Source organism: Larimichthys crocea, chromosome VIII, assembly GCF_000972845.2.
Source record: "Larimichthys crocea isolate SSNF chromosome VIII, L_crocea_2.0, whole genome shotgun sequence".
In the NCBI taxonomy this organism is placed as follows: domain Eukaryota; kingdom Metazoa; phylum Chordata; class Actinopteri; family Sciaenidae; genus Larimichthys; species Larimichthys crocea.
The window spans coordinates 18,737,424-18,762,226 of record NC_040018.1 but is presented as its reverse complement, the minus strand read 5'-3'; the positions used below and the strand labels follow the sequence as shown (position 1 = coordinate 18,762,226).

General features: G+C 38.3%; 1 protein-coding gene across 1 annotated transcript in view; it reads right to left on the bottom strand.

Annotated features, from left to right (window-relative positions):
- Window positions 1-11,567: 11,567 nt before the first annotated feature.
- The window catches only part of LOC104921781 (AN1-type zinc finger protein 3), a 13,995-nt gene continuing 759 nt past the window's right edge, over window positions 11,568-24,803 (bottom strand). The window contains exons 2-6 of the mRNA XM_010734423.3: window positions 20,041-20,081; window positions 19,222-19,407; window positions 17,861-17,926; window positions 15,928-16,149; window positions 11,568-13,648 (exon numbers count right to left, since the gene is read on the bottom strand). Of these exons, the coding sequence (XP_010732725.2) occupies window positions 13,494-13,648; window positions 15,928-16,149; window positions 17,861-17,926; window positions 19,222-19,407; window positions 20,041-20,081 (670 nt within the window). The 3' untranslated portion in view covers window positions 11,568-13,493. The remainder of the gene's footprint in view (window positions 13,649-15,927; window positions 16,150-17,860; window positions 17,927-19,221; window positions 19,408-20,040; window positions 20,082-24,803) is intronic.

Sequence of the window (24,803 nt, the reverse complement as noted above, 5' to 3'; positions counted from 1 at the left end):
TAACAGAAGACTGTGGTGAGACTGAACACCTCCCAATCTTTGTAATGTATGGATGTGTAGGGAGTGTGTGCTCAGTAACTTCCCTGGATCGATAAAGTTTTTATGAGACCATGAAAGTGTATAGCTTAATTTGATTACATACATAAACACTGTTTGGTTTCATGGTGATTTGCTTTGCACGTAAGTTTATAGCAATTTTGATTCCAAGCTGCTTAAAGTAAGGTTATTTTTGGACCACAGTTTATGTTTAATGTTTCAATAAATATTTATCTCACTCACTCATATACACACAGCAGCACATACACACACACAGCATCTTCTCTGAAACCCAACCTGGATTGGCTTGTCCAATATCATGGATCACTCTGGATAAATAAATTTGCTTTCCCACTTCCTCCCCACTCAATCCTGTTTCCACACACACACACACACCACAGGGCTCTGTAAATTGTTAGAACCCGCTGTCTGTAATATGATATTACAACAATTAGCAATTAGACACTATACAATACTGGTACATTGAATTTATGTTTCTGTCTGCGCTTTTGCAGATGTGATGGTGCTGGGTGTCATTGGGAAATTTTATCACCGCTTGGGTAATGGAATTGGGGAGGGAGGTGGGAAGGGTCTGAGAGATTGTGTTGTCAGGGTTTCCTGACAGACGAGCTGAGCTTTTCCTTTCAGACCCTTCCCAGTGTCTAATGAGCTTTATTGGTATGAAAGTTCACAAACAATATTGCCAAAGCAATTACATACAATTGACATATCATTTAGATAATGATTAGACCTTCTGTGAGGACACACATTTGTATTTCTATGTGTGCAACAGAATTTAATATAATAATTGAATTTGAAACAATACAACAATAAAATAATTACAGCAACATGATGACTCATGAAGAAGAACAATAAAGATGATGAGGAGAACAGAAACAGTTTCATGTGTTGATCTGATTTTTGATTTTTGTTCATATGGTTTTCTCTCTGGCACATGGTGAAATACTGGATTTTTCTGCCTTGGGCACTGGAAGTTTTTTTGAATTATAAATTGGTCAGAGCAAATTCTTTACATTTATACATGTATCTAGAATTTTATAGGCAGAATCGACAGCAAACCTTTTCTATGCAGGCAGGCTTTTTTAAGTTTAAATTAAGGGCGTTGTCAAGTCTAGTTGAAAATGCTGTCAACTGTCCAGTCTGTCAGGGCAACTCAAAAGTAACTGTCACTGGAAAATCAACATTTTACAGATAATAACTTGAGGCTGCTACAAAGCACATCAGTCTACAGCACCTTTGGTCTCTAAAGCTAATTTCCCCGTTCATGACAACTGTACTCTCTCTGTACTGTATAAAGAAAATTTAACTCACCGTCTCAAATTAAGATATAAGGCTATATAAGGCTTAAAGTTATGCTTAATTAACAGCATGGCAACTTTGATTGACAGGTATGTGCTGTTACAAATTACTTTACATGTTTGAGCACCCAGGATTCATTTGGCCCACCTCGGGTCCGCCAATGACGTCTTCACTGATTTTTAGATTAGTCAGTAGGCGGAAGACACGGGACCACCTACATGGAAATGGCCACTGCTGCAGATTCTAAGCTTTTTAATCCATTCTTTATACTGGTATACATTGGTAAGCTCTTGCCATAGCTGCCAGTAGTTTATGATAGGACACTGATTGAGTCCAGCTGCCTGACATGATTAAGCTTCATGGAGCTCTGTTGCAAGTTTCAGGTCATTTTTCTGGCCTACAACTTTACTGATTTGGTTCATTCTCACCACTCTCAAAGTGTGGTATAGAGTCTTTAAACTTCAAATAAATAATGATAATAATAGTAATAATAATTCTCCTTAATTGCTGGATGTATAAATGAGCTACTGTTGCTAACAAGTTCACCATATTAATTTGTTAATGATGTGCTGGCAAAATTATTTATGCCCCGACCTAATCATTATATTTTCCTCTTATCTTCTCTCTCTCCCTCTTTGGGCCATGTCCACAACTCAAACAATGAGCAAAAGGACTTCATTGCCCAGAGTGCAATCTGCAGTGAAAATGATAGGCATGTTACCAAAGCACATAATTATGCTTTGGCGATAATCAAGGGTCATAAACCTTACCTGCACAGCAAGGCTGTGTAATTCCTGTGGTAATTACTGGGGCGCTATTATTTATTACCCTCAATCATTCTTGAAAACTGGTGAAGGCAGCTGATAACTGAAAAACACAAGCTTTAGGCAAAGACAAAAAGACATAATTTCTCAGTGTTAGAGGCTATAGAAAGCAGTATGTAAGTTTGTTATAGCTGTATTTCTGAAAATCTTTTTCAAAAAGATAACTCTGCTTAATGGTAATGGTAAATGCTAACATAGTATAAGGGACATGATCTTATACACATATACACACACAAAGTCACTGGATCAGCAGCAGAGATGTGTGTGACAGAATGTGGTGAATATGAAAGGTCAACAAGGGTAAAAAGACAGAGAGGGTGGAAGACAGAAAAAGAAAAGAGAGGTGTGTCTGTGTACGGGGGGCATTTTATGCCAGCACACTATACTAAAACGCCTTAACCGCGTCACCTATGCCTGCATAAAGACTGAAAAATACGCGTTCGATACGCATGCGTACAGGCACGCGTGTTGCGAGTACACCAAATAATGAAGGGCGACGGGTGATAAGTGTCATGCGATGTCAACTCAGCGGACGCCTGTGCGCATGCTCATCTCAATGTACAAATAATTATTTACTTTATGATGAGTGATGACGAATTTTGAGTTTAACAGCTGCTTCGCTTCACAATTCAAGCAGTCCATGTATTACCAAGAGAGACCGATCTGACAGTTTAGGCTTTTTCACTCACACGTGCACACGTTAAGGTGTCTGAAGCATTGGCTTTAGGACAATAGTGACACAAACGTTAACGCTTACAGTATAGCCTGTGAACTTTAAAATAAAGTTGTGTGACACTGAACCATCAGTCTCTACAGCTAACTGTTACATACGACAAAATGTGATCATACATTTTGTCGTATGTCACAGTTAGCTATGTTTCACCAATCACTGTCACACAACTTTATTTTATTTATTAAATAAATTATTTAAAATAAAATCAGGAACAGAAAACAAAGAGCCGGTGCGCCAAAGCAGCAGCAGCAGGTCATGGGGCCGGTGGCGCAGCGGGGAAAATGAAATGTTCTTGTTATGAGTTACAATTGTGAAGCAAAGCAGCTGTTAAACTCAAAATTTGTCATCATAAAAGTGAATAATTATTTGTACATTGAGACAAGCGTGCGCACAGGCGTGTGTTCGCACGTGGCACGGCACGAATGACCCCTTGCTATCTGATTTCCACAAACACTACACAGTGTGTGCCTGTACGCTCATGTAGAATTGTACCTAACAGTCACGCGTGGTCTTCATGTCACGTATTTGAGGCGTAGTTCACCCGTCACGTAGGCGTATGCGCAACAACCCCCGTCTGTCCATTGAAAGAGAATGGAATTTACACATGCACGTTAGACGTTTGATGTCATCGCATAGGCAGTGTACGCATTTTTAATATAGTGTGCTGGCATAAAATGCCCCCCATAGTCTGTGTGTGTCTGTGTGTGCATGTGTGAGTGCTTTGAGAATATCATGGGATATACAAAATAATTACTGGCCAAACTTTCCCTAAGCACTGGATGTTGAGTGCTATAAGATGTGCTTGTGTCAGAGAAATGGGACAGAAGAGAAAAAGGTTATAAAGGTTATTTATAAACATTTAACATCTAACACTTTACAATAACTAATCCAAAAACTTGTACGATGAAGAACCTCATGCAGGTTGACATTTACTACACCTTAGCAGCACACACATACACACAAAGATGCAGATCCACATATAGACACATACAGCACATGAACACACACTGCTTGGTGTTGTATCCTGGGTTTATCTAAGATCCCATTTCAGGAAATGGACAGTCTACTTGGATCGGTTTCCCACTTGGGACAGAGAGAAGGAAATGGATTGTATGGCAGTTGTTTGATTGATAAACCATGTAGATGGTTTCCTTGGCTAGCCCACTGTGTGTCTGTGTTTCTAAAATAGGGTTGCAAATGAAAGTCTGTTAGATCGAGCTAATAGTGAAGGACTCTTCGACTTGATGTAGCTGTGTGTGTGTGTGTGTGTGTGTGTGTGTGTGTGTGTGTGCGTGCGTACGTACGTACGTACGTAATTGTGTGACTTTATATGCTTCTTTTATTCAGCTCTTATTCTTCCGTCTCAATTGGTCCTATTTGCTTAGTAATACTATTTTATTTGAAATGTATGCTCAAAAGTAACCACCCACATTAAAGAAAGCACAAAAAAAGAAAGTTATCGCCTTGAGGGAACAGTGAGATTTGGATCTTGATATGCTTGACATTTATGGGAATGGATCACAAACACAGACTCAGACCGGAATGTATCGACATGGTAAGATACAAAAGATATTTTTGTATACACATTGATTGAAGCCAAGCGTATTTAAAAGCATGCAATACTCCCACATTCCTACAGAAATCAAGAAATATATTTTTGGTGGCCCCATTAGAATAGCTGAGTAGCTCAGGACATAAGCTGCAGTATCAAAGCTGCAGATACTTTGCAGGCACTGTTATAACACACCACAGTTAGAACAATGCATCAGTGCTGGATTTAGCAGGAAGTATCTGTGTACTGTCTGAATCTGTCACCATCATTTTAACAAGTGGGTCTTTAATGTTTTAATTTGACATATTATGAAGTATATTTAAACATTTAACATATCCTTTCACATCACTCTTAAACATGTGTGGGAAACCACTTAGTAAGGCTTGAGACTGAACATAAAATGATTGGGAAACATATACAGATGATCCCTTTCACTAAGATGGGTTTGTATTTCTGTATTTTTCCCACATAAGGAAAATGTTCCCTTGCATCTCCTTTGTGTCTCTGTTCTAGTTCTGGCATAAATATTTTCAGCAGTTCATGTAAAATCACAACAGGATATTAAAAAACGATTTCCAAATTACAGTATGTTAGACATAGCCCAATCAGCTTTGTCTGTTTTGTTGAGTTTCTGAGAATGAATTAACAGGATGTGGTTCAATGGTTCAATCAGATCAGAGGGACATTTGCAGACTGATATTCATCCAAGTACCAAATGATGTCATCCATTGCAGATAAAAACTTATGTCAGATCAGCTCCAATACAGAGCTCTTTTGTGTCTGTAAAGTCTGTATGTACAATGTTGACTTTGTTTTACTTTAAAAGTAAAAAAAAAAAAAAAAAAGCCAAAGGATTGTATCCCACACTATGCAGAGAAAAGAGAAACCACTGATTGTTCTTTCAGCTGTTGTCTGTATCCTCAAGGAGAAGCATCCACAGCTAATAGTGGAGGACTATGACTCAGCTCGATAGTTGAACGGTTGGGTGTCTTGATTTCCTAAATGGAAAAACAACATACATGCTTAAAAACTGATTGGATAAATGCACATGAGAAATATATAGGTGATATATTTCTTCCTGATATACGATTTAAAATTATCCCAAATCTGGAGGACATTAAGGGGCCAAAGCAATTCTTACTACGAGTCACGTGATTTTAAAATTATCCCAAAAGAAATGGTAATTCCTATGTCCACTCTTGACCACTGTGTTTCTACTGACAGTTTGTGATTTGCACACACTGTAAATCACAAATGGAAGCTCACACCCACCCAACTCTTTAGTGAAAGCAGCTAATGAAATTGAAGTATCAAAGTTCATTTTTTGTATTTACTATTTAAAGAATGTGAAACCTAGATCTTAAAGGATAGATAGATTAATAGCACATTATGTATAATGTACTACATGCATAATATATTAATTCGAATTGCAAGTATGATCATTACTATTAACAAATACTGTATGTTTGCTTTATTTTTTAAAATGTCTGCTTGATGTATTAAAATCTGCTTTGTAAGAGTTGAACCATTATACATTTCAAATAAACTAATAAGAAAATCACTTCTGCTGCTCATTATGTTTATTGTGTCAAGGTGTAACACACACATATACTCATTAAAATTCATTCTTTTCAGTTGTAGAAATGTGAGCAAAATAGAGAAAACCAGTTATGAGACATACTTCAGGTCATTGACATTCATACTTGTATTTTCTGATGTTATTTTAGAGACAGAATGTGGGGTCTGTGCCAGCATTCCCATTCATTTTGGCGATACTCTTCTAACAAGGCTGTGTCTCTGCTTGTGCCGCCGCACTTCCACTTGGAATGTCTGTCATGCTCTCTCAAGGTTGTGAATGTGGACTGTGGTGTAGGGATCAACAAACAGCATGATGGTTGTATTCAGTCCCTGCCAGAGCCCTACAGCGAAGTTTGTCCACTGGATACTGAAACAAAACAGCCGTAGTGAGCTTGAAGCAGAGAATGAGCTGTCATAACCACAGTCTTCTTCCATTGTGGTTGCAAAAAGCACAGTGATGTTAACGCTTCTTGATAACTGGGCAAGCAATCGTGACACAACAGCCTTTACGAATGTCTTATGACTGGTAATAACTTATTATTCATATTGCATGGATTATAATCAACCAAGTTGTTAGAATATAATACAGATATGGGTTTCATATCAGAGGTTACCCATTTAAACATTCAAATGGTATGGTAGGTTTTAATTTTAATTTAATAATAATAACACTTATAATTTTTATAAATATGTATTTTTCTACAGAATGGGGGTTAAATGATGTTGTTAACCTCCAAAATGAAAACAAAAAGTTAATAGGTCTAAGTGTTGCAACTCATACTGATTATGTTAAATTATTATTAGGCAATCAAGTTGTAACACAAGGACAGTTTTTAATTTTCTTCTGTATTCACTGTTTAAGGGCATTCCAGCAATGTAGCATTGTAGTAAAATTAGGGGGACTTGGAAAAAAATGACCAAAACTGGTAAAGCAGAGGTCAAGATATCTTGTTAGACAATCCCTGCCTGGCATCCTTTAAAATCCAATGTATAAAATAACCCTGATGACATCATCATCATAGGTGGAGTTGACTTATTTTAGATTGTAAAATCAATGAAGTGCCCCTTTCATTTTATATTTTGCAATATATGCACATCAGCACATTTACTAGTAATGAACTAGTAATAAATAAGAAACAACAGCAAAGTAGTAACAATAACCAATCGTCCAATCAGATGTCAGACAGTTGATAAAAGGGGGAATTTTGACCAAAAGAGTCAAACAGTGAATGTGGTCTTTAAAATCCACTGAAGTACGAAGTGGGCAGTGTGTTTTGCTGCTTATTATGCTGCCGCTGTCAAGAGTTTCTTCCTCAGTCCAAACTGGATTTTTGGATCTTTTTTAACCTCTGGGCCTTCAAAACAGACCAAGCATACCCGTGATAGAAGTAGAGCAGAACATTACACCAAGAAATAGTGGGGACATTTTAGATATAAAGGTTTGGAAGACAAAGGATAGGTGAGAAAGACAGGCAAACAAGAGAGAAAGAGAGATCCATACAAGCTGCCCAGTTTGGCCTCTGTTTAGAGAACTGAGAAACAGGAAATCAATAGCAGCAGCCACCCAGGCAGCCAAATAATGGAGGCTTTACAGTGGAACACAGCAAACGATGACTTCACATTAATAAGGGAAATGCCGTTTGGAGAGAAAATTAAGCACCATCGAATGCTGCGGCCTTGTTGTGGGAAGAGAAATAGACATGGAATAGTCAGTGCTTATGTTGATGGTTACTTAGTGCAAGTAATTAAAACATGACAATGTGCTCTTTACCCAGTAGCTTGATCTTACAGAGGTCTAATGTAAAATCAATATTTTCTGCAAGACTGAACAGCAGAAAATGCTGCAAAGAAAACATTGAGGGTTAGACAGAAACCTTTCAAGATATCTGCAACCACTAAAGAGTTTTGGCAATGTCTTGAACCATTTTAGTAAGGGTTAATGCACTGCAAGCTGCTTTGAATATGTTATTAACTCTGGGGATTCCTGAGTTTTCTTAAGTCATGAAGCAGAGCAATTGATCTGTGGCAAATAATGTCTGTGTCTATACTGAATGTGAGTTTAGTTGCAAAATTATCTTTATCTTTGTGAAACCAAGTTTGTCATTTTGACCCTCTTTCTTTGTGTCCTTGGAGGCCCCCCTCACTCTAATATAGACCTCTCGATTCATCAGGAATTCTTCAATGAAATCTTATCCTCTGTGGTTTATCTCACTCTGTTGAAGTCATCCACAAAGTGGAGAGAAGTGTGAAGTCAGCTTCTTCCTTAAAGGTCACATGCAAAAGAAAAAAATGCCCAAATGACAGTAATGGCTACACTGGGATTTGATCATACACTGTTGCTGGTAATTTCCTCTTAAACCTGACCAAATGTCAGCATCATGCCTGTTTGGAGCTCCTGCAGCATAGTGTCAGGTTGTAGTAGTTAATGGTGGTTGAGATGAATGGTGCTGAAGTCTTTAGCTTTGGTATGATGGGGGATTATGTTTTATGTGTCTCTGGGCATAGAGTTACACTCAAAGAATATTAAAAATACATCAACTCTTGATGCATGCTAATCAGCAGGAATACATGATGTTAAAGATATTTATAAGTGATTGATGATACAGTTCAATTATTTTATTATTCTTCTAAAGATACTTTCAGTTTTAATAGGCAATAGCACTAAAACACCTGCAAGGCCAAGTTGAAAATGACCAATGAGCCGGGGCAGCTTCCCCAACTACCTCCATTGGATGACTTGCACATGCCCCACCCATTTAATGACAGTTTGTGTTTTAGGTGAGCTATGACAAAACAGAGAAAGTTGCCATTATGTATGCTACCTGTAGAAAGCTTGTTTGTGTTTTGTTGTGTTTACCAAGAATAACTGATTTTTTGGCCACTTGAGGGCAGCAGAAACAAGCTATGACCACAACACAGACATATCCTCACCTTTTACGTTGATCTGAAGAATTTGTTAGGAAAACTTGGCTAATTTCACACCCAACAGAAAAGAAACAACATAAATATTCACTTGGTGCCGTGTTTCTGGATACCTGATGATCTGTTTTTGTAACTGCTGAGGGATATTTTTGGCACTTAAAGCTACAAAGCTTCTTGGAGCTCAGGGGACGGTAAGAGCAGAGTTGGGTGGTGATTTTCTATTGGTTAATCACTGCAAGTGACTCATTTTACATTACACAGTCATTTAATCCATTGTTATTGACTGAAACATCTGGTTTTCTCACATGGAGAGGTTTTCGCAAACAAGTTATTCCAAACTAAAGGGGAGACACATCTGGGAACTTTTAAATATGATTGCACAGCAGTTTATTATCTATTATGCAGACTAGGAGGGGGGGTGATGGTGACTGCCAGTAACCTCAGAATTTAACCTAAGAGTAATGTGACTCACAATGTGACTCTCCAAAGATTATTATTGGTGATGATCAAATTTAAGCAGGACCTTCAAACCACATGTTGCCTGATAATTTCACAACTCCTTTTCTCTCAGTTGCTTTATCTGTATTTTTTTTCCTTTTCCCAAACTAACATAATATGCTGGTCTCTTGAATTAATAAAGTGAAATTTGAAGTGAGACTGTTTACTTATACAGTATATATTAATGGGTACATTCATATTTATGACACATTTGAAGCATCAAATCTAATATGATGTTTGTGAAGATCGGACGTCCTTGTGTATATCCATTTTTATTTGCATAATAAATGAGAAAAGAACCTATACTTAAGTGGATGTAATGCATCCGATGTAATTACAGACATGCTTTCATGACAAGTGCTCATCACATTTAATGAGACTAATACGTGATTTTACCATAACACTGGGTGACACCAGCACTGCCTGGAAGACTATGATGCACGAAACCGTGAAACTGATCCTGTGATCATTTTGCCACCTTGCACTGCATTTACTGTATGTCTGAGATCATTCTTTCTCTAATGTCAGATTCAAAAGTGGTGCCTCATTTTTGAAGCTTGTACAGTACAAACTGCTGGTTTTGAGAGTATGTCTGAGGAGAGAAATGAGCAGCAGTTGAGACATGAAGGCACAGCTAGAGTAGCAAGAGGGACAAAGTACTTAACAAGGCAAAATCCAATACAAGGATGGCGTCTATAACTGATGTTAGCCAATCAAGGCGGTGAGAATGGCAGGCTTCCTTGTTTGTTGAGCTCTAAGGGGATTACTTTACACCGACCACAACATCTTATCTTCCAAATCCCTCTCTAACACCAGGCAGCCTCCAGCAAATACAGATCTCGTGCTCCTTGTTGCCACCCAATCCTGGCACTGTGCATTATCCTGTGTGTCAGGATATAGTCAAGACAACATACAGCACAAGAGAGTACAGACACTGCCAAACAAAACACAGAGGGGGCTCTAAAAGACCTGAGGGGGACTTAAGAGATTACAAACTAAAACAATGTATTGTAGCCAAATTCAAAAAAATGTAAAGCAGGAAAATATGGACTCTTTGTCAGAAACAAAGGGGTGTCTGAGATAAATGTTAATTCCCCATATCAAGGTCAAAGTCAGTTATCATATACTGGATTTCAATATATGACCTGCTGTTAAGAGCATAGAGGTAGCCCCAAATAGATTATATAGATGTTATATATTTCAAACTTTTTTTATTTTTCATCAAACAAATATCCCTTTATCAGTCTTGGAGATCTCCTGTGATGTCGTCTGCATGTCAGATGAACCAACGTGGGGACCAACATCAAAGCTGCGAAACTTTGACAGAAAAATCGAAACGGGATGTAAAATGAGAATTACAGGAGGACACACAGGGCAGGTTTTAAGAGAGCTAAATGCTCTCTGTAACTGTGCAGGGTTGTTTTCAGAGTTTCAACCACCTTGACAAAGGAGAAAGTACTTCACATTTAGGTGCTAAGTTTTGTCTTGAGTTTGGGTGAGAAAGGCTATGAGAGTTTAAGTTCTGGCAGCCAGCCAACATCAACGTCTGGAAATGTCTTTTGATCATGTTTTCTTTTTAACAAAATTAATTAGTGCAGCCAGCCCACAAGACTCATCCTACCATCAAGAGCCTCTTCAGTTAAAATTCTCCATTAGTGAGCAAACATGTTCACACACACAAACACACTCAAACAGATTTGTTAAGTAAATGAGAGTAGCTTTATAGCAGCCCTCTGTGAGCAGTAAACAGACATTTATATCACTGTAAAAAATTGGCAAGATGTTAGTACATGGCAGAGAGCCAGCAACAAGTTGCAAGAAGGTTTCAACACGTAACCAACCTCACCTCACACATGCATTCATTAAAAATACACTTTATGAAAAATATGCTTCATTGCACTCATCAATTTCTCTTTGCACACAGAAAGTGCAAAATCAAACCAGAAGGTAAAACTGATAAACTCCCAAACAGTCCTTCATCTTTCCATCGTGTCAATAAGTACACTAGAGATGTTCACACTTTGTCTAATCCAGTTTATTCTTTCTCAGTAAAAGAAGAAGTTGGAAAAGGGAAGCAAAAAGTAAAGCAATGGAAACAAAAATATCAAATTTTCCACATCCATCATCCCATTTAATAACCATATTACAACCAAAAAAAAATAAAAATAAAGCAGCTCTACACTAAAGTGTAAGTGAAACGCAAAAAGGGGTTAAATAAGATTTTCTTTAAGATACAGAATATTCATTCATTATGCAGTTTCTGTTCATTCCTTCCACAGTCCACCAGGAAAACCAAAGTAATTATTTGCTGATTTAAAATTTTAGCACTCTGCTCACCCCAGCCGTACTCATCTACAGCAAGAAGGGGGGTGAAATAAGGAAAGGAAAGAGAGCAATCAACAAGAGAAAGACAAGAAAAGGAAAGGAAAGGGAAAGGCAGGGGGAGGAGAATACATGTAAGTTCACCATGGGGCTTTGAAGGAAGGAAGGACATTAAAGTACTGGTAAACGAAGTGAAACCCAAACAATATGAAGACTTGTATCGAACCTGGAGCCAAATATCACCTTAAAAATGTGAAAAAATTGAAATGAAGGCCTAAGTCATTATGAAAAACCTGAACTTTAACAACCATCACCTCACATCTTAAAACAGGAACCTCTGAGTAACGTGCTGCCATCTCAGCCTCAGTCCAAACTCAATGTGTACAGCAAAGCTTGATTTTTCCTGCTTGTGCTCAATGTGAACAACAGCTGAGCACATAAAACAACAGAAAAGTGTGTATTTGCAAAAGCATAGTAATGTGTGGATGTGTACAATGCAGATATTTCAGGTCCAGTCATAAATTGGATGCACACTTTAATGTACATCATGTCCCGTCATGTAAATGGTGTCTTCTATTTGTACACATCCAGTACACATAATCCATGTGTCGCTGAAAAAAAAGACTTACGGGTGTGATAAGGACATGTCTCACGTGGGAGGGCTGTGGAGAATAAGGAGATAAAGACTGAGACCAGAAGAGGAAGACGGAGAAAATCCACAAACGAATTAAGTCTTGATCAATCACATTCCAACGTTGAAGACAGATCTGTGTGCAATCCAAGGACAACCAGCTCACTCCCACCAGCGTAATGGTGGACTTACAGTATCACCCCAGTTTCATCGTCCACAATGGCCTCCTCACCAAAGCAGAATCACCTTCAGAACAATCTTAAAACAAAAATAAAAAGGAGTAAAAGGTGTCCTGTGGAGAAAAAGAGAAGGACGCAAGTTGTTGGGAGAGGGGGTTAAGATTGGGCTTTGATATCCTGATAACCTGAGGTGGATGATTAACAGGTGCTAAAAGTTTAGGATTAGGGGTAGTGGACGGCCAGGGGGGTAAGACACTGACTTAAACTGAGGCTGGCTAGTTCGGTTTGCTTCAGAACGTCCATGCTCGGCGCAGAGCACAAAGCAGCTCTGTCTGATTTTGAGGTAAAGAGCACAGTCTTTAAAGAGCGCCAAAGCAGATGTGTACACATAGGGTAACCATCCCTTTCTCCTCTTTCTCTCCCTCCTCCTTGTCATTCTTTTTTTTTTTTTTTTTTTTGAGGTAAAGAGTATAGTCTTAAACTGGCTTGCGGGACAAACATTTGTATAAAGCGTATTTCTTCTCTTCATCTTTTCATTCTTCCTTACTTTGCTCATACTTGTGTAGTCAGGAACTTGCAAAAGAAGAAGAAATTGTATATTTCCTTTGCTCTTTATTGTCATTCCTGGGTTGGGATTTTTCCAAAAGGCATCTTAGCAGCAGGGATATGATCAAGCCAACAAAAGCACAAAACAACCAGGACACGAGAAACAATGGGATTTAAAAAAAAAAAAAAGGAGGGAGAATAATTTTAAAGAAGGGGTCGAGGTTTGTATCCAAAAAACCTGCAAAAATCTTGAAAAACAAAATGAGAAAAAAAAAAAAAAAAAAATCTAATCCCTGTTAATGCTAAGACACCGTCTGAACACCGAGATTCGTTGGAGAGGAGGAAAAGCCGCTCAGGAGCACTCTTCTCCAATGCGCTGGCATGAGCGGCCCACCTTGCGGTCGAGCTTGACCATCTTTAGGACGGCCTCCTGGCGACCACGGCCCAGGTGGTCAAACAGACACTCATGTTGCTCTGGAAGTCGGTGGAGCATACAGAAGACATAACCTGAAGGGCGGGTGCAAGAGAGGAAGAGTGTTAATTTGATAAGTTCAGCAAATGTGTGACACACAATGCAAAAGAATATTCTAAGAGTATATTAAGCATGTATCTCTACATTTTTTAAACCACCCCAGTTTATACAAAAATATATACATTTTTAAAAATCAACAAATGCGTGTGGTAATATTTTAGATGGATCCTCTTAAATACTCAAGGACAGATTATATTTATAGCTTTGCAGCAATTCCTTTGTAAACGTCTTGTTACCAGAGAAGGCGTTCTAGTTGATAGCTTCCTCTTTTGACTCCATTCAACAAAGGGAGACAACCCTCATCTCTCTCACTGACTCTCCGTCTCTACCACAGCACTCTCAACAAAAGGCCCTGCCACTGTAGGAGGCTTGATAAGCTCAGAGAAGCTCGTTAGCTCACATCGTCTTCAATTCATTCATTAATACACATAATAACACTGCTGGCATTCAATGAGCGCTGATTAAAAGCCCAGTTTGACAGCTGGTTGCTATGCAATTAAAACCTATGTGATTACAGCACACACAAATGTGAAAAGTGCAAGGGACAAAGTTGTATAACATTTGAGTCTTTTAAAGGGATGCTGCTAGACACCCCATAACCGGGGGGGGACTACTACTTCCAGTTGGTTACTGCAATAAAACTACAGAAAACGACCTTATGTCTGTCTACAGCTATGACACGAATGGAAGCAATGTGCATGAGATCCACTGTTAATATATTTTACACGACTTTCAGAAGTTAGAAACAACAAATGGTCATTTGGTCGATACAAAATTCCAAATGCACACTGTAAGTTTTAAAGCATAATTGAGCTAGAAGGACATTTAGTGATTTGAGAATGCTTTTTGGGTAATACGATAAAGCCTACGTGTGTGCAATTTCAAGATTCATTCATTCAGAGATGAGCAAGCTGAAATACACTAAAATCCTAACACAACCTGTTACTGTCTTAAGGATATTCATGCTTATTATTGAAGCTGTTTTCATCTTCTCTGCCGCTCCAAGACATGCAGAATTCTGGCAAGGCCAAACGGATTGCACCCACTGTGTGATGTGATTAAAATGTAATGATTATTTACTCAACCTACAGTAAATTCGAAATACTACAGCCTATCAGTAGAAGTCTCAACATTATTAGTTTCACACTATAAATTAGAAACTATTGAGAAAAGAAAGTACACATTGCATCACATCAGTATTGAGATCATGCTGATTTAATCAGTGTAATTTTAAGTTTTGTCACATTATGGCTATATAATACTTCTGATTAGGAACAAGCAACAATAACGCAGGTTAATTAATTAAACAATAAATGGGCTTGTACTGTGAAAGACAAGTGGCAGGCAGGAATAAGTGTTTTTTAAGATCCAGGGCCTTTACTCTGTGTCACACTTACAACTTGTCAGATGAATATTATAGTAAGTCAGCGTGTAGTAAGTCTCTTTGAGTCTACCGAGCGTGACAACATGGGATCAGATACTCCACTGGAGCTATCTTTTCTCTCCCGTGTATGATCTGAGTGGTGTTTGTGCTTTCAACTCATTATCAGACCTTCTTGCTTTACAGTGTCAGACATTCTGCAGAGCCATTAACAAAGTAATGTGCAATTACTGCAATAGTCAGAAATCAATATAATTGCCACCATTTCCCCCTCAGTCTATAAAAAGCATGTTTTCATAGTAAGGACTGGACTATTGAGGATGGATAGCCTTTGCATTAAGCAGCGCCTGGTGAAAAAAAAAAGGCAAGTCAATTTCCAATTTAGAAATGATTGCGTGGGTTTAAGCGGATGGTCTTTAAGCAGTGAAGATCTGTGACTTTTTAAGTACTTTAATTTGTATGCAAACAAGTTGATTAGCAAGCCAAGTATTGGTTTAAACTGCATTAGTGTTCGTAGTAATTGGCTTATGTTTTATGTGCAATGTGAAACATTCAGGCTCTCTGTAATTGTCCCCCAAGGCTAGCAAAAGCATTCTGGTCATCGACATTTCCGTCAACACATAAACGCACGCAAAAGGAGTAGATTCATTTCACTGAGCTGGATATAAAATTCACAAAACTGTTATGACGTTAACCAACATGTATTTATGTATTCATGAGGCCAATATAAACCACTGAAAAACTCATTTATAACCTCATGCATGTGACTGAGTGTTTTAATAACAGCAACCGCTGCTTAATGTGTGTGCTCTTGTGCATGTTTTGAAATGCGTGTTCTAAAAAGGATGTTTATGTAGAGTTGTGTTGTCATACCACAGCGACAGGAACCCAGCTCTTGCTGTACCAGCTCCAGTTTGGTTTGGCAGCGATGGCAACGTTTGCGGCTCCGCTGTTTAGAGCCGCTGCGAGACGAGGATGATGATGATGGGGATGATGCGGACAAAGATGACGATGATGATGAAGACTCCTCACCCTCTGGCACCTCACCCACTCTTGCTCGCTTCTCGGGTGAAATGTCACTTTCTGACTCCGAGGCTATGACACAAATAAGCATATGCACATAAAGGGTTATTAGCCGCAATCCATAAATCCTTTTTAATATTATATGTTCTTGTACTTTTAAGTAAAAGTTTCTGGAGTATTGCAACATTGCAACATCAGTAGTGAAATTGTGAAAGGTCCCTGGTGGGTATACCCACCATACTATATTGTTAGTATTGCATATTTAAAGAAAAAAAAAATATAAATATATATATAGCTATGAAGAAATCAGTTTTCTGTTGTGGTGCACAGATATGAAAGAGTGTGAAGGTTAATCGACCTGCTGGAAGTAGTTTTAAATAATTAATTTGCTTAATATATTTGCAGCCAAACCTTCTCAACTTTTTATTACCCCCCCTACCCACATAATAATCCAAAAAAGCATTCATCTCCCGTGTGTCCAGGACAGGAGCTTCGACTAGAATTTCAAGAGAAGACTTAGGACTTTCAATAATAGGCTGCATAACAACTTTCATTTAATACATAAAGACATCATCTGTGATTTAATGCAGCCTGCAACTGGGAGAGAACAGATGATGGCATACTGGAACAAAAACGCCTCTTAAATAAAATAGGTGCTTTGGAGATTAATGGTTCCCCTGCATTAGATTACAGTCAACCCAGCACCTGAGACATGAAGAGCATGTAGCGAGTTCCACTGGCCGGCTGGAATTTCAACTCAGCTTTTCTCATCAATCCTGCAGACTTTTTCCCTGGCCCGGCCGAATGCTGATCAGCGCTCAATAAATCTCTGAGAACTAGGCCACGCTGAGCAGCCAGATCCCTGTAGTCTGCCCCATCGATCCCTATGTGTGTGAGAGTTTATGTGTCTGCACATGTGCAAGTACATGTTGTGAGAAAAGAAACGGTCTTCATTGCCTGCCTTTTGTTATCCTGGTAAATCTCATGTCAGATTTAAATGCAGGTCAACAACAAAGAGAGAGGGCGAGACATTTGAATGCAACACATTTGCATTGAACTGGTTTAAGAGTGTTGCAAAAACCAAACCGTAACCTAAAATATAGAGGACCTCATTTAGGGGGAACTGTGAAAACATGAAATATCAACTCACCCACAGCAAAAGATTTAAATGATGCTGTGTGCGCATGCGTGTGCTCACATGATCCAAGGGATCAACATGTTCACACACCATTACTGAGCCTTGCCTACTCTGCAGTTGTCTTAAGTCATGCATGAGTGCTCACGTGTGTGAGTGCAGCAGGTTGTCACCTCAGGGTAAAAGCACAATACAGGGAAAATCTACACTGGAAGAAAGCCTGCCTCGTTCAACAACTTTAATTAATGCTGCTCATAATGCTATGGTATATGCACACATGTACATGTTTTAGCTCAGTCAGAAATGCATCACTGAGCTACAATGCTCACTTCAGCGAGACTTTAACAAATCTGCGTCTGCTTGTATTGTATGTCTAGGATATCAGTGTGTAACTACTGCATATTTGTATCCAAGTAACTGCTTGATTGGCTTTACATGTGTAGCCTCTTTGGCAGAAACACTATTGCGTCCCCAGTATACTTCGCCATGATATTTCCACTGGAGGAACAATTAACCTGCCCATTCTGGAATTAATCCAATGCTGGATTGGTGCTAATGGGTCCTCCACTCCAACATCTTTAGTGGACATGACAAGCACACAGTGCATAACACAATAATGGACATTGTAATGGTAGAGCTGAGGCATACCTGACTCAAATGAGCGTTTTGTGGGAGTGGAGAGTGAACTGAAGACTGCGTCGGTGTTGGATACTTCTAGAAGAGAGATATAAGGAGAAAAGTAGCAAAAAGAGAGAGAAAATGAGACATTAATTCCAAAATGCCTCCTAGATAGACTGATTTAGAACAGATCAATAAATTATCTAAAATAGAGTATCGAACTACATAAACGAATCTTAAATTCATACAAAATATACATAATCATGTATATGCACCCACTTCACACAAATTATATAGAATCGATGAAAAAAAGAAAAACTGCAACTGATTGACAGATCAGGTCACATGTTGTGTTGGTTGAAAGGAACAGTTTATTTAGTTTATAATTGTAACAGCCTGAGGAATTGATGAAGACTCTTCTGGCTGTTGCCAGGATACCGTGGCACTGTTTTCCACATGGCAGCAGGATGAAAAGACCGTGACTGAGAAGTGTGGAATCCTTTATTATGCTGTGAGTTTTTTTTTCCACCACAGAGACTGTGATAGATATCTGTGAAGGAGAGACCACAGTGTGCATGCGCGCAGACTGAAACCAGCTGAGAAAACAGACTGTGAGTGTGAGTGGGGGGGGTATCATCTACCTGATCCTGAAACCAAAATTGGTTGCACTTACACTATATATGCAACAATTCAATTGTACATATTTCACCACTTTATACACACATAGCATTTTAGCATCAGTCTTCAAGTACAGATAGGGCTGATGGATATTCAGTCATTCATTTCATAGGGCTTCTTACATAACTTAAACTGGAAGTTGTATCTTGATGGAGCTTAAATGAGCGAACAATGACTAATGAGTTTGTGGGTAACTTACTAGCCAGCCGCACAAGGTCTAGCAATAATTGTGTACTTGTGTTACAACCTAAACACTCCTGCTGTACCAGAGGAGCAGGTTAGTGTGGGGAAATGTTTTCACAAGTTGCACACATCCATTTGGTAGTCATTTTATTGTCCTGTCCTGGATCGGCCTCCACAAATAACCTTGTCGCCGTATAGAGATGACCGATGCTCTGGCAATTGTAGGCGTCCTCTTAAAACCTTCACTTCTGAATGGATACCCTTTCCTATCATTCTTTCTATCTGTGCCATGAGGACAAATATAGCCAGAGAAGGGGCACTGCAGCTGCTGCTACTGCTGCTGTTGGCAGAGACTAGTAACAGTCTTCTACAGAAAGATGCCCTGGACTTAAATATACAATACTCTGTAGAGGTTTTGACCACAAGGGTAGTCACTCATCTGATATAATAAAGAGACACAGGCCCGACACTATTTGAGCTCAAAAGAATTTTTCAAGAAATAATTTCTGATTGATTAACTGTTGTCTTACCGTCCCTAGCAGGTAGAGATGATGCTCCCATCTCCCCTGGCGAAGGGTCTTCTGTGTTAGGCATCGACATCAGTGACTGACTAATGCTGCTGTTTGTTTCATTACAGAACACGTCTGCTTGGCTGCCGTTGGAGCTTGATGAGGCCTTTGGGGCACAATCATTGTCTGGTTGTTTCTTCTGAATGTCTGTGGGGAGAAGGTCAAATGATGAGCAGTATAAACCTTTGAGTATGAAGGGTTCGTTAACTTAGGCACTAGGCCAATCCAAGTGTGGCATAGAAGGAACTCAGATGCATCTTTGGATGACGCTCAATTTCACTTAAAAACAGTGGTAGACAGTTCAAATCTTATGTAAATGGGCATCGTTTTCTTCTCATATCTCTGGTATTGTTTTTGCCAGAGCACAAACTATAGCCTGCGTGAGAGGGAACTAAATATTCTGATGAGACTTCAGCAAAAAGTCCCAAGCTTGAAGGCTTCTAAAGAGTATTGAATGTGGAAGGACAAATCTCTCAAAAAAATAGTCATTGCTTAATGGTTGTCAAGAACATACCAATAAAATAACTGACTGAAAGTTATACAATAAATTGCTAAGAAAATGTTTTTTTTACTAATTAATAACAATGAGCAGAACACTCCACTTTACCCAAGTTTGCTTTTCAGACTTGCTTCTGCCCTTTCTTCAAGTCCTTTTCAGTACAGCTACATAACTGGAGACATTCTTTGACCCCTGGCCCCCATCTCACTGTACACAGGTCTATGTTAGACACAAGATCAGTCAAGCAAACAAACACACATACTGTAGGAACAAGAAGTTACCTGCAAAACATTTTGAGCAGAGATTCATAGTTTTGCTCGACCTGAGGAAAAGAGCAGAGAGGAAAAGCACATTTGTTAATTTATTAGCTTGTATAAGAGTTGCAGTTTTTCTTTTTAATGTATATCCTACAACCAATACAGGAATGCTGAATATTAAATATCCAAGCAGAAATTAAAAAATCATGCATATCATTATAGAAGTTGTAGACAGTGAACAGTGAATCTTATATAGCGAGGTGAATGAATCCAAATCAAGCAACTTTTCAATATAAACATCCGAGTCTTGTTGTTCAAGCAAACAGACAGACAAATGCTGCATGTAAGTAAACTGTAACTCCTAGACCTAGAAATTGTTCTCAAGAGTTTATAAACCGAATTAAGACTAAAGCTTATGTCCTCCTCTGTAAGTCGCTTTGGATAAAAGCGTCTGCTAAATGCAATGTAATGTAAAAGTAAATCAAGTAAATACTGTTCTGTGATCAGGAAACTCCAAATAGAAGTCCATGTCGTCTACAAACTACGTTTGCTAACATGTTAACCATGTGAGCGTGTTATGTCAGAGCTGCTTCTGCTTCTGTGTATTTGAACTTTTCAACCCTTTGGCTGCCTGAATTATTCTTATTACTATCCTTTTACACTGTTTTAATTGAACAAATTGGAGAAGATCATGCAAGTATGTTTTACTATGATTGTGATTATATAATAAATTTCACTGAAAATGAATTTAATATGTTTATGTACTCTTTGTGTAGTCTTTCTGCCCCCTTGTGGTCAATAATTACTTAATGTAGCTTTAAAATGAGTTGGCTGTCATATAATTATTAACAGTTGTATTGATTTAAAGTTTTTTACATACATAGGGATTTCATTTTATCCATGGTATAGTTATCAGTAAGACTTGAATATACATGATGATATAGTTGTAGGTTATGGTCAATGGGCAGCAATCAGTTGTTTCAAACTAACACACATACATACAATGTGGTAGCAGTGGTGTAGAAAACACCAGTATGATGGAACAGGTTTGTCCAATATATAATAACAAATTATGTGTTTGCAATGTACAACATGAAAAAAAAAATCTTGCTGTTAATTGAACATATTTTCCCCTTTCCTATTCATTGATAAAGATGTTTGATAAAATAAAAAAAATAGCTGCTGTTTTGGGGTTGTTCACTGAAGCTTTGCTGATTTCAGTGGCACAACTCTTTCACAACAGATGGCTCTGGCTTTCCTCTGAGAGGGCTCCTCTCATTTCCTCTCCAGCCCTCGTCCTTACTGTCTGCGCATCGAGCGTGACGGTCGCTGCTATCAGTCACATTCTATTTATTTTGGGTGCTTCGTTGCACACCTTTGTCCTCATTTCTAAATGTAGGGTCAGCTGCAGTCAACCTGAGGGGTGTCTGTCAGTCTGCTGGTGTATGTGGTCTTGGATATAAAATAGAAAGGAGGAAGCAAGAAGTAAGAATAGAGGAGAAACCTCATCATGGGACACAGGCAAGGAGGAAGCCGATACTGGGTAAACAAGTTATATCCCGTTGTCAACTTTACAAATCTGAGGTAATCACAGATTAATTAAGGAATAAAAATACGCGAGGAAGGGTGAGCAAAAAAAAAAACATGCAAGAAAGAAACCACTGCACGCCTGTGTGAAGCTTGAAGAGAGTGAACACAATCACTTTATTTCATAGTCAGCCCACTGCTGTTACTAATGGGAATATCTGATTGAGACAAACAGAGGATGGGTTCACCTTTGTGCTGCAGTTTGACTGACATATGCAGTAAAATTGAATATGACTTCCTAAATAAAGTGTCCACAGACATATTGTCACCTCTGCACACAGTTCTATATTTGCACCTGGAGGAAGTCCAGTGGTTTTGCTTTGCTGATGGGCCCTTCAACCAGAAATCTTAAGCAGCACAAGCTTGTTCCCTTCATCTACCAAGGATTAAAAATGGCAACATCCGTGTGGAAAACTCATGCATGTTATTTTTACACTGAATTTTCAAGTGGTATTTGGTGGCATATATATGAAGTTTTTTTTTCTTTTCCAACCTGTAATAAAAGTGTCTGAGAAGAACATTCATCTGAATAGTTTTATAGCAACAAGTTTATTGAAATTTCATCGGCTATGCAGAATTAACCTTACGACTTGTACAACTGTGTAGACAGCTGGAATATCATTTGTATATAGTCAGGCCTTTTCATACGTGAGGTCAGTTAAATAATAAACTACCTTTGTGACTAAACTATGTAATTTTCTTTGCAGTACTGTTATAACAGTTCATTATATTAGATAATCAGACCATGACCCCTGGGTTGCATCTTTTACCGAGTGAAAAGCCTAACTACAGTGGCTTGGAAAGTTTATAATAACAGTATTCTCTAAGGCCTTGAATTGCAGTTATTCTGAGCTGAAAGTAAAGTGCCATTTTATTTTTATTTTTATTTTTTTATTTTTTTATTACTGCAATGCAGCCATGAATTCAAAACTTCTATTCATCCAAAGAAATTGTTATAAAAGCTTACTTATTAACTAACTGATGAAGAATTTACTTTATTAGTCTAGCAATTCTCTACAGCTTTGGCAACAGAAATCTTCAGTTCAGTATTATACATCTTTGTGCTAATATAAAATAATTACACTGGTACTGTAATGAATTTAAGAAATCAATTTCTTCATTGTGTATCCCACGCAACACAGCACATGACATAAAGCATATTTATAACTATTAAAACTGAACAAACAACACAAATTAACAAATATATATCATGAGGGAATGTGGCAGCTGGTTCTGGCTTTGGTACATCGTTTCTACAAAGGTGACAAACACTTTAATATCTCGAAATGTATTATGCCATTCCAAGTAATGTTATACACTTGCTTCATTAAAATGTTTTAAGGCTAAATTGGATTTGTATACCTGTATTTCAAGTCATCAATTAACAAATGCATTTGATCTTAAAGCAAATACAACATTAAAAGGAAACCTCCACTGAAAACCTGTTAGAGAATCAACACCTACAGCAACAAGCAGAAGTTGTGCTTCAGCTATGCAGAACCTAAACCTGGCTGCAGCTCAGGTTTATCCTATCTGCTCCTCCACCAAGTCAGGCAACCTAAACAAGGCACTGAATATCTTTTGTTTTATTACGAAAGATTAAAAGCCACAGTGAGTGTAGCCCTGCCAAATTAGTGGAGACACCTCTCTGATTCCAGATTTGAGAAAAATTAACAAAAGGGGCTTTTGTTTTACTCCTCTGTCAAAGAGCACTTAGTTTCTCTCAGGTGGGTCGAGGGGGCGGATAACTAAAGGAAGTACAGGCATTAAAGTCTTGTTATAATGTCAGATGCAATTATGGTTTATGAGCCACTGTGCACTAACCATAACTATCCATGTTGCTTTTGAATGTACCCTTTTAATAAAACAAGTTTGAGGCAGAAGGAGACATGTGAAAGTCAAACTGTAAGAAAGAGACACATGAGCAGTGACTGCCCTGACGCTATGTAACAAGCTGGAGGAACTTGTGTTTCATATATTACACTGACAAGTCTGCAGCTTACAAAAAAAACCAAGCAGGTGATTCCTACCAATCCAAACCCAATAGTGTATATAATAGTTCTTCTGTCTGATATCCTACATTGTGCTCTTGTCACTTGTGTAATAAGACATCTGGAAATCATTGTCTACTAATGAAAGTCTGAAAATATCATACACCATATTTATTAGGAATGTGTACTCATTAGCTACCGGTTAATCTATTCTATAGCATATGTAGGCAAGGGACAACATTTTGTTTTTGGTAGCATTCTGGTTTTCTTGTGTGAGTGTGAGCAACATCTGTGACTTTCTGCTTAAAATGGGCTTGCTCAGAAGAGTTACAAAACTGTGGCAGATCCTCACAGTGTGATTACTAGACTACTGTAAATGTGAGAGACATTTACTCTAGAAGATAAAACATCTTTGTGAGGAAATGTGTAACTTTCAGTGCTTCGTTTTGACACTGTAACATGACTCAGAGATGATTTTGGTGCAGACTTCACAGATATCTGGAACCCCCCGGCGAACTCTCATCAAGTGGGTCATCACGTCCATGCGAAGAAAAGCATTTGGAAATACGTTCATTAAAAAAAAAAATACTGTCTGCTATTGAGATCTGGTGACTGACATTGATTGCAATAGCTTTTGTTTCACACCATTTGCATGCTCATCCAACCAGTCAGTGGGCAAGCTGTCACCTCCAAACAGATCACTTCCTAAAATATGCAAATTGGGTGCTTTAGTGTACTAAGGCAGCTCTCATACCCTCTATGAATAATAATTGGGGAAGAAAACAAACTTTTCTTCCTCATCAAGAAATTAAATGCAGTATTCATTCACTAAAGTCCAACAAATCAACTATATTAGGCTCCCAGTGTTTACAAACATCTAAAGTGGGACCTTTGTACCAAACCTGTCTCATGATAACCCCACCAAAAGCAAATAGTAAATGTAAATCAATCTCTATTTGAAGCACCATAACTATATGTATATTATTTAAGTATATTTGTAGGATATGTATTACTTTAAAGTGTCATTTCACCATTGCTAATGTGCTTTATGGGCCTTGTATTAACTGGCCTCTGTCAATTAAAGCAAACATGCAGCAGACAGACACACTGATATATTTGGTTTACGTGTCTTTGTCGTCGATAAAATGTACTCATGAGGATTAAAGTGCTTAAAGAAAACTCACCCAGTGTCGACGTGTTTGTCAGTAC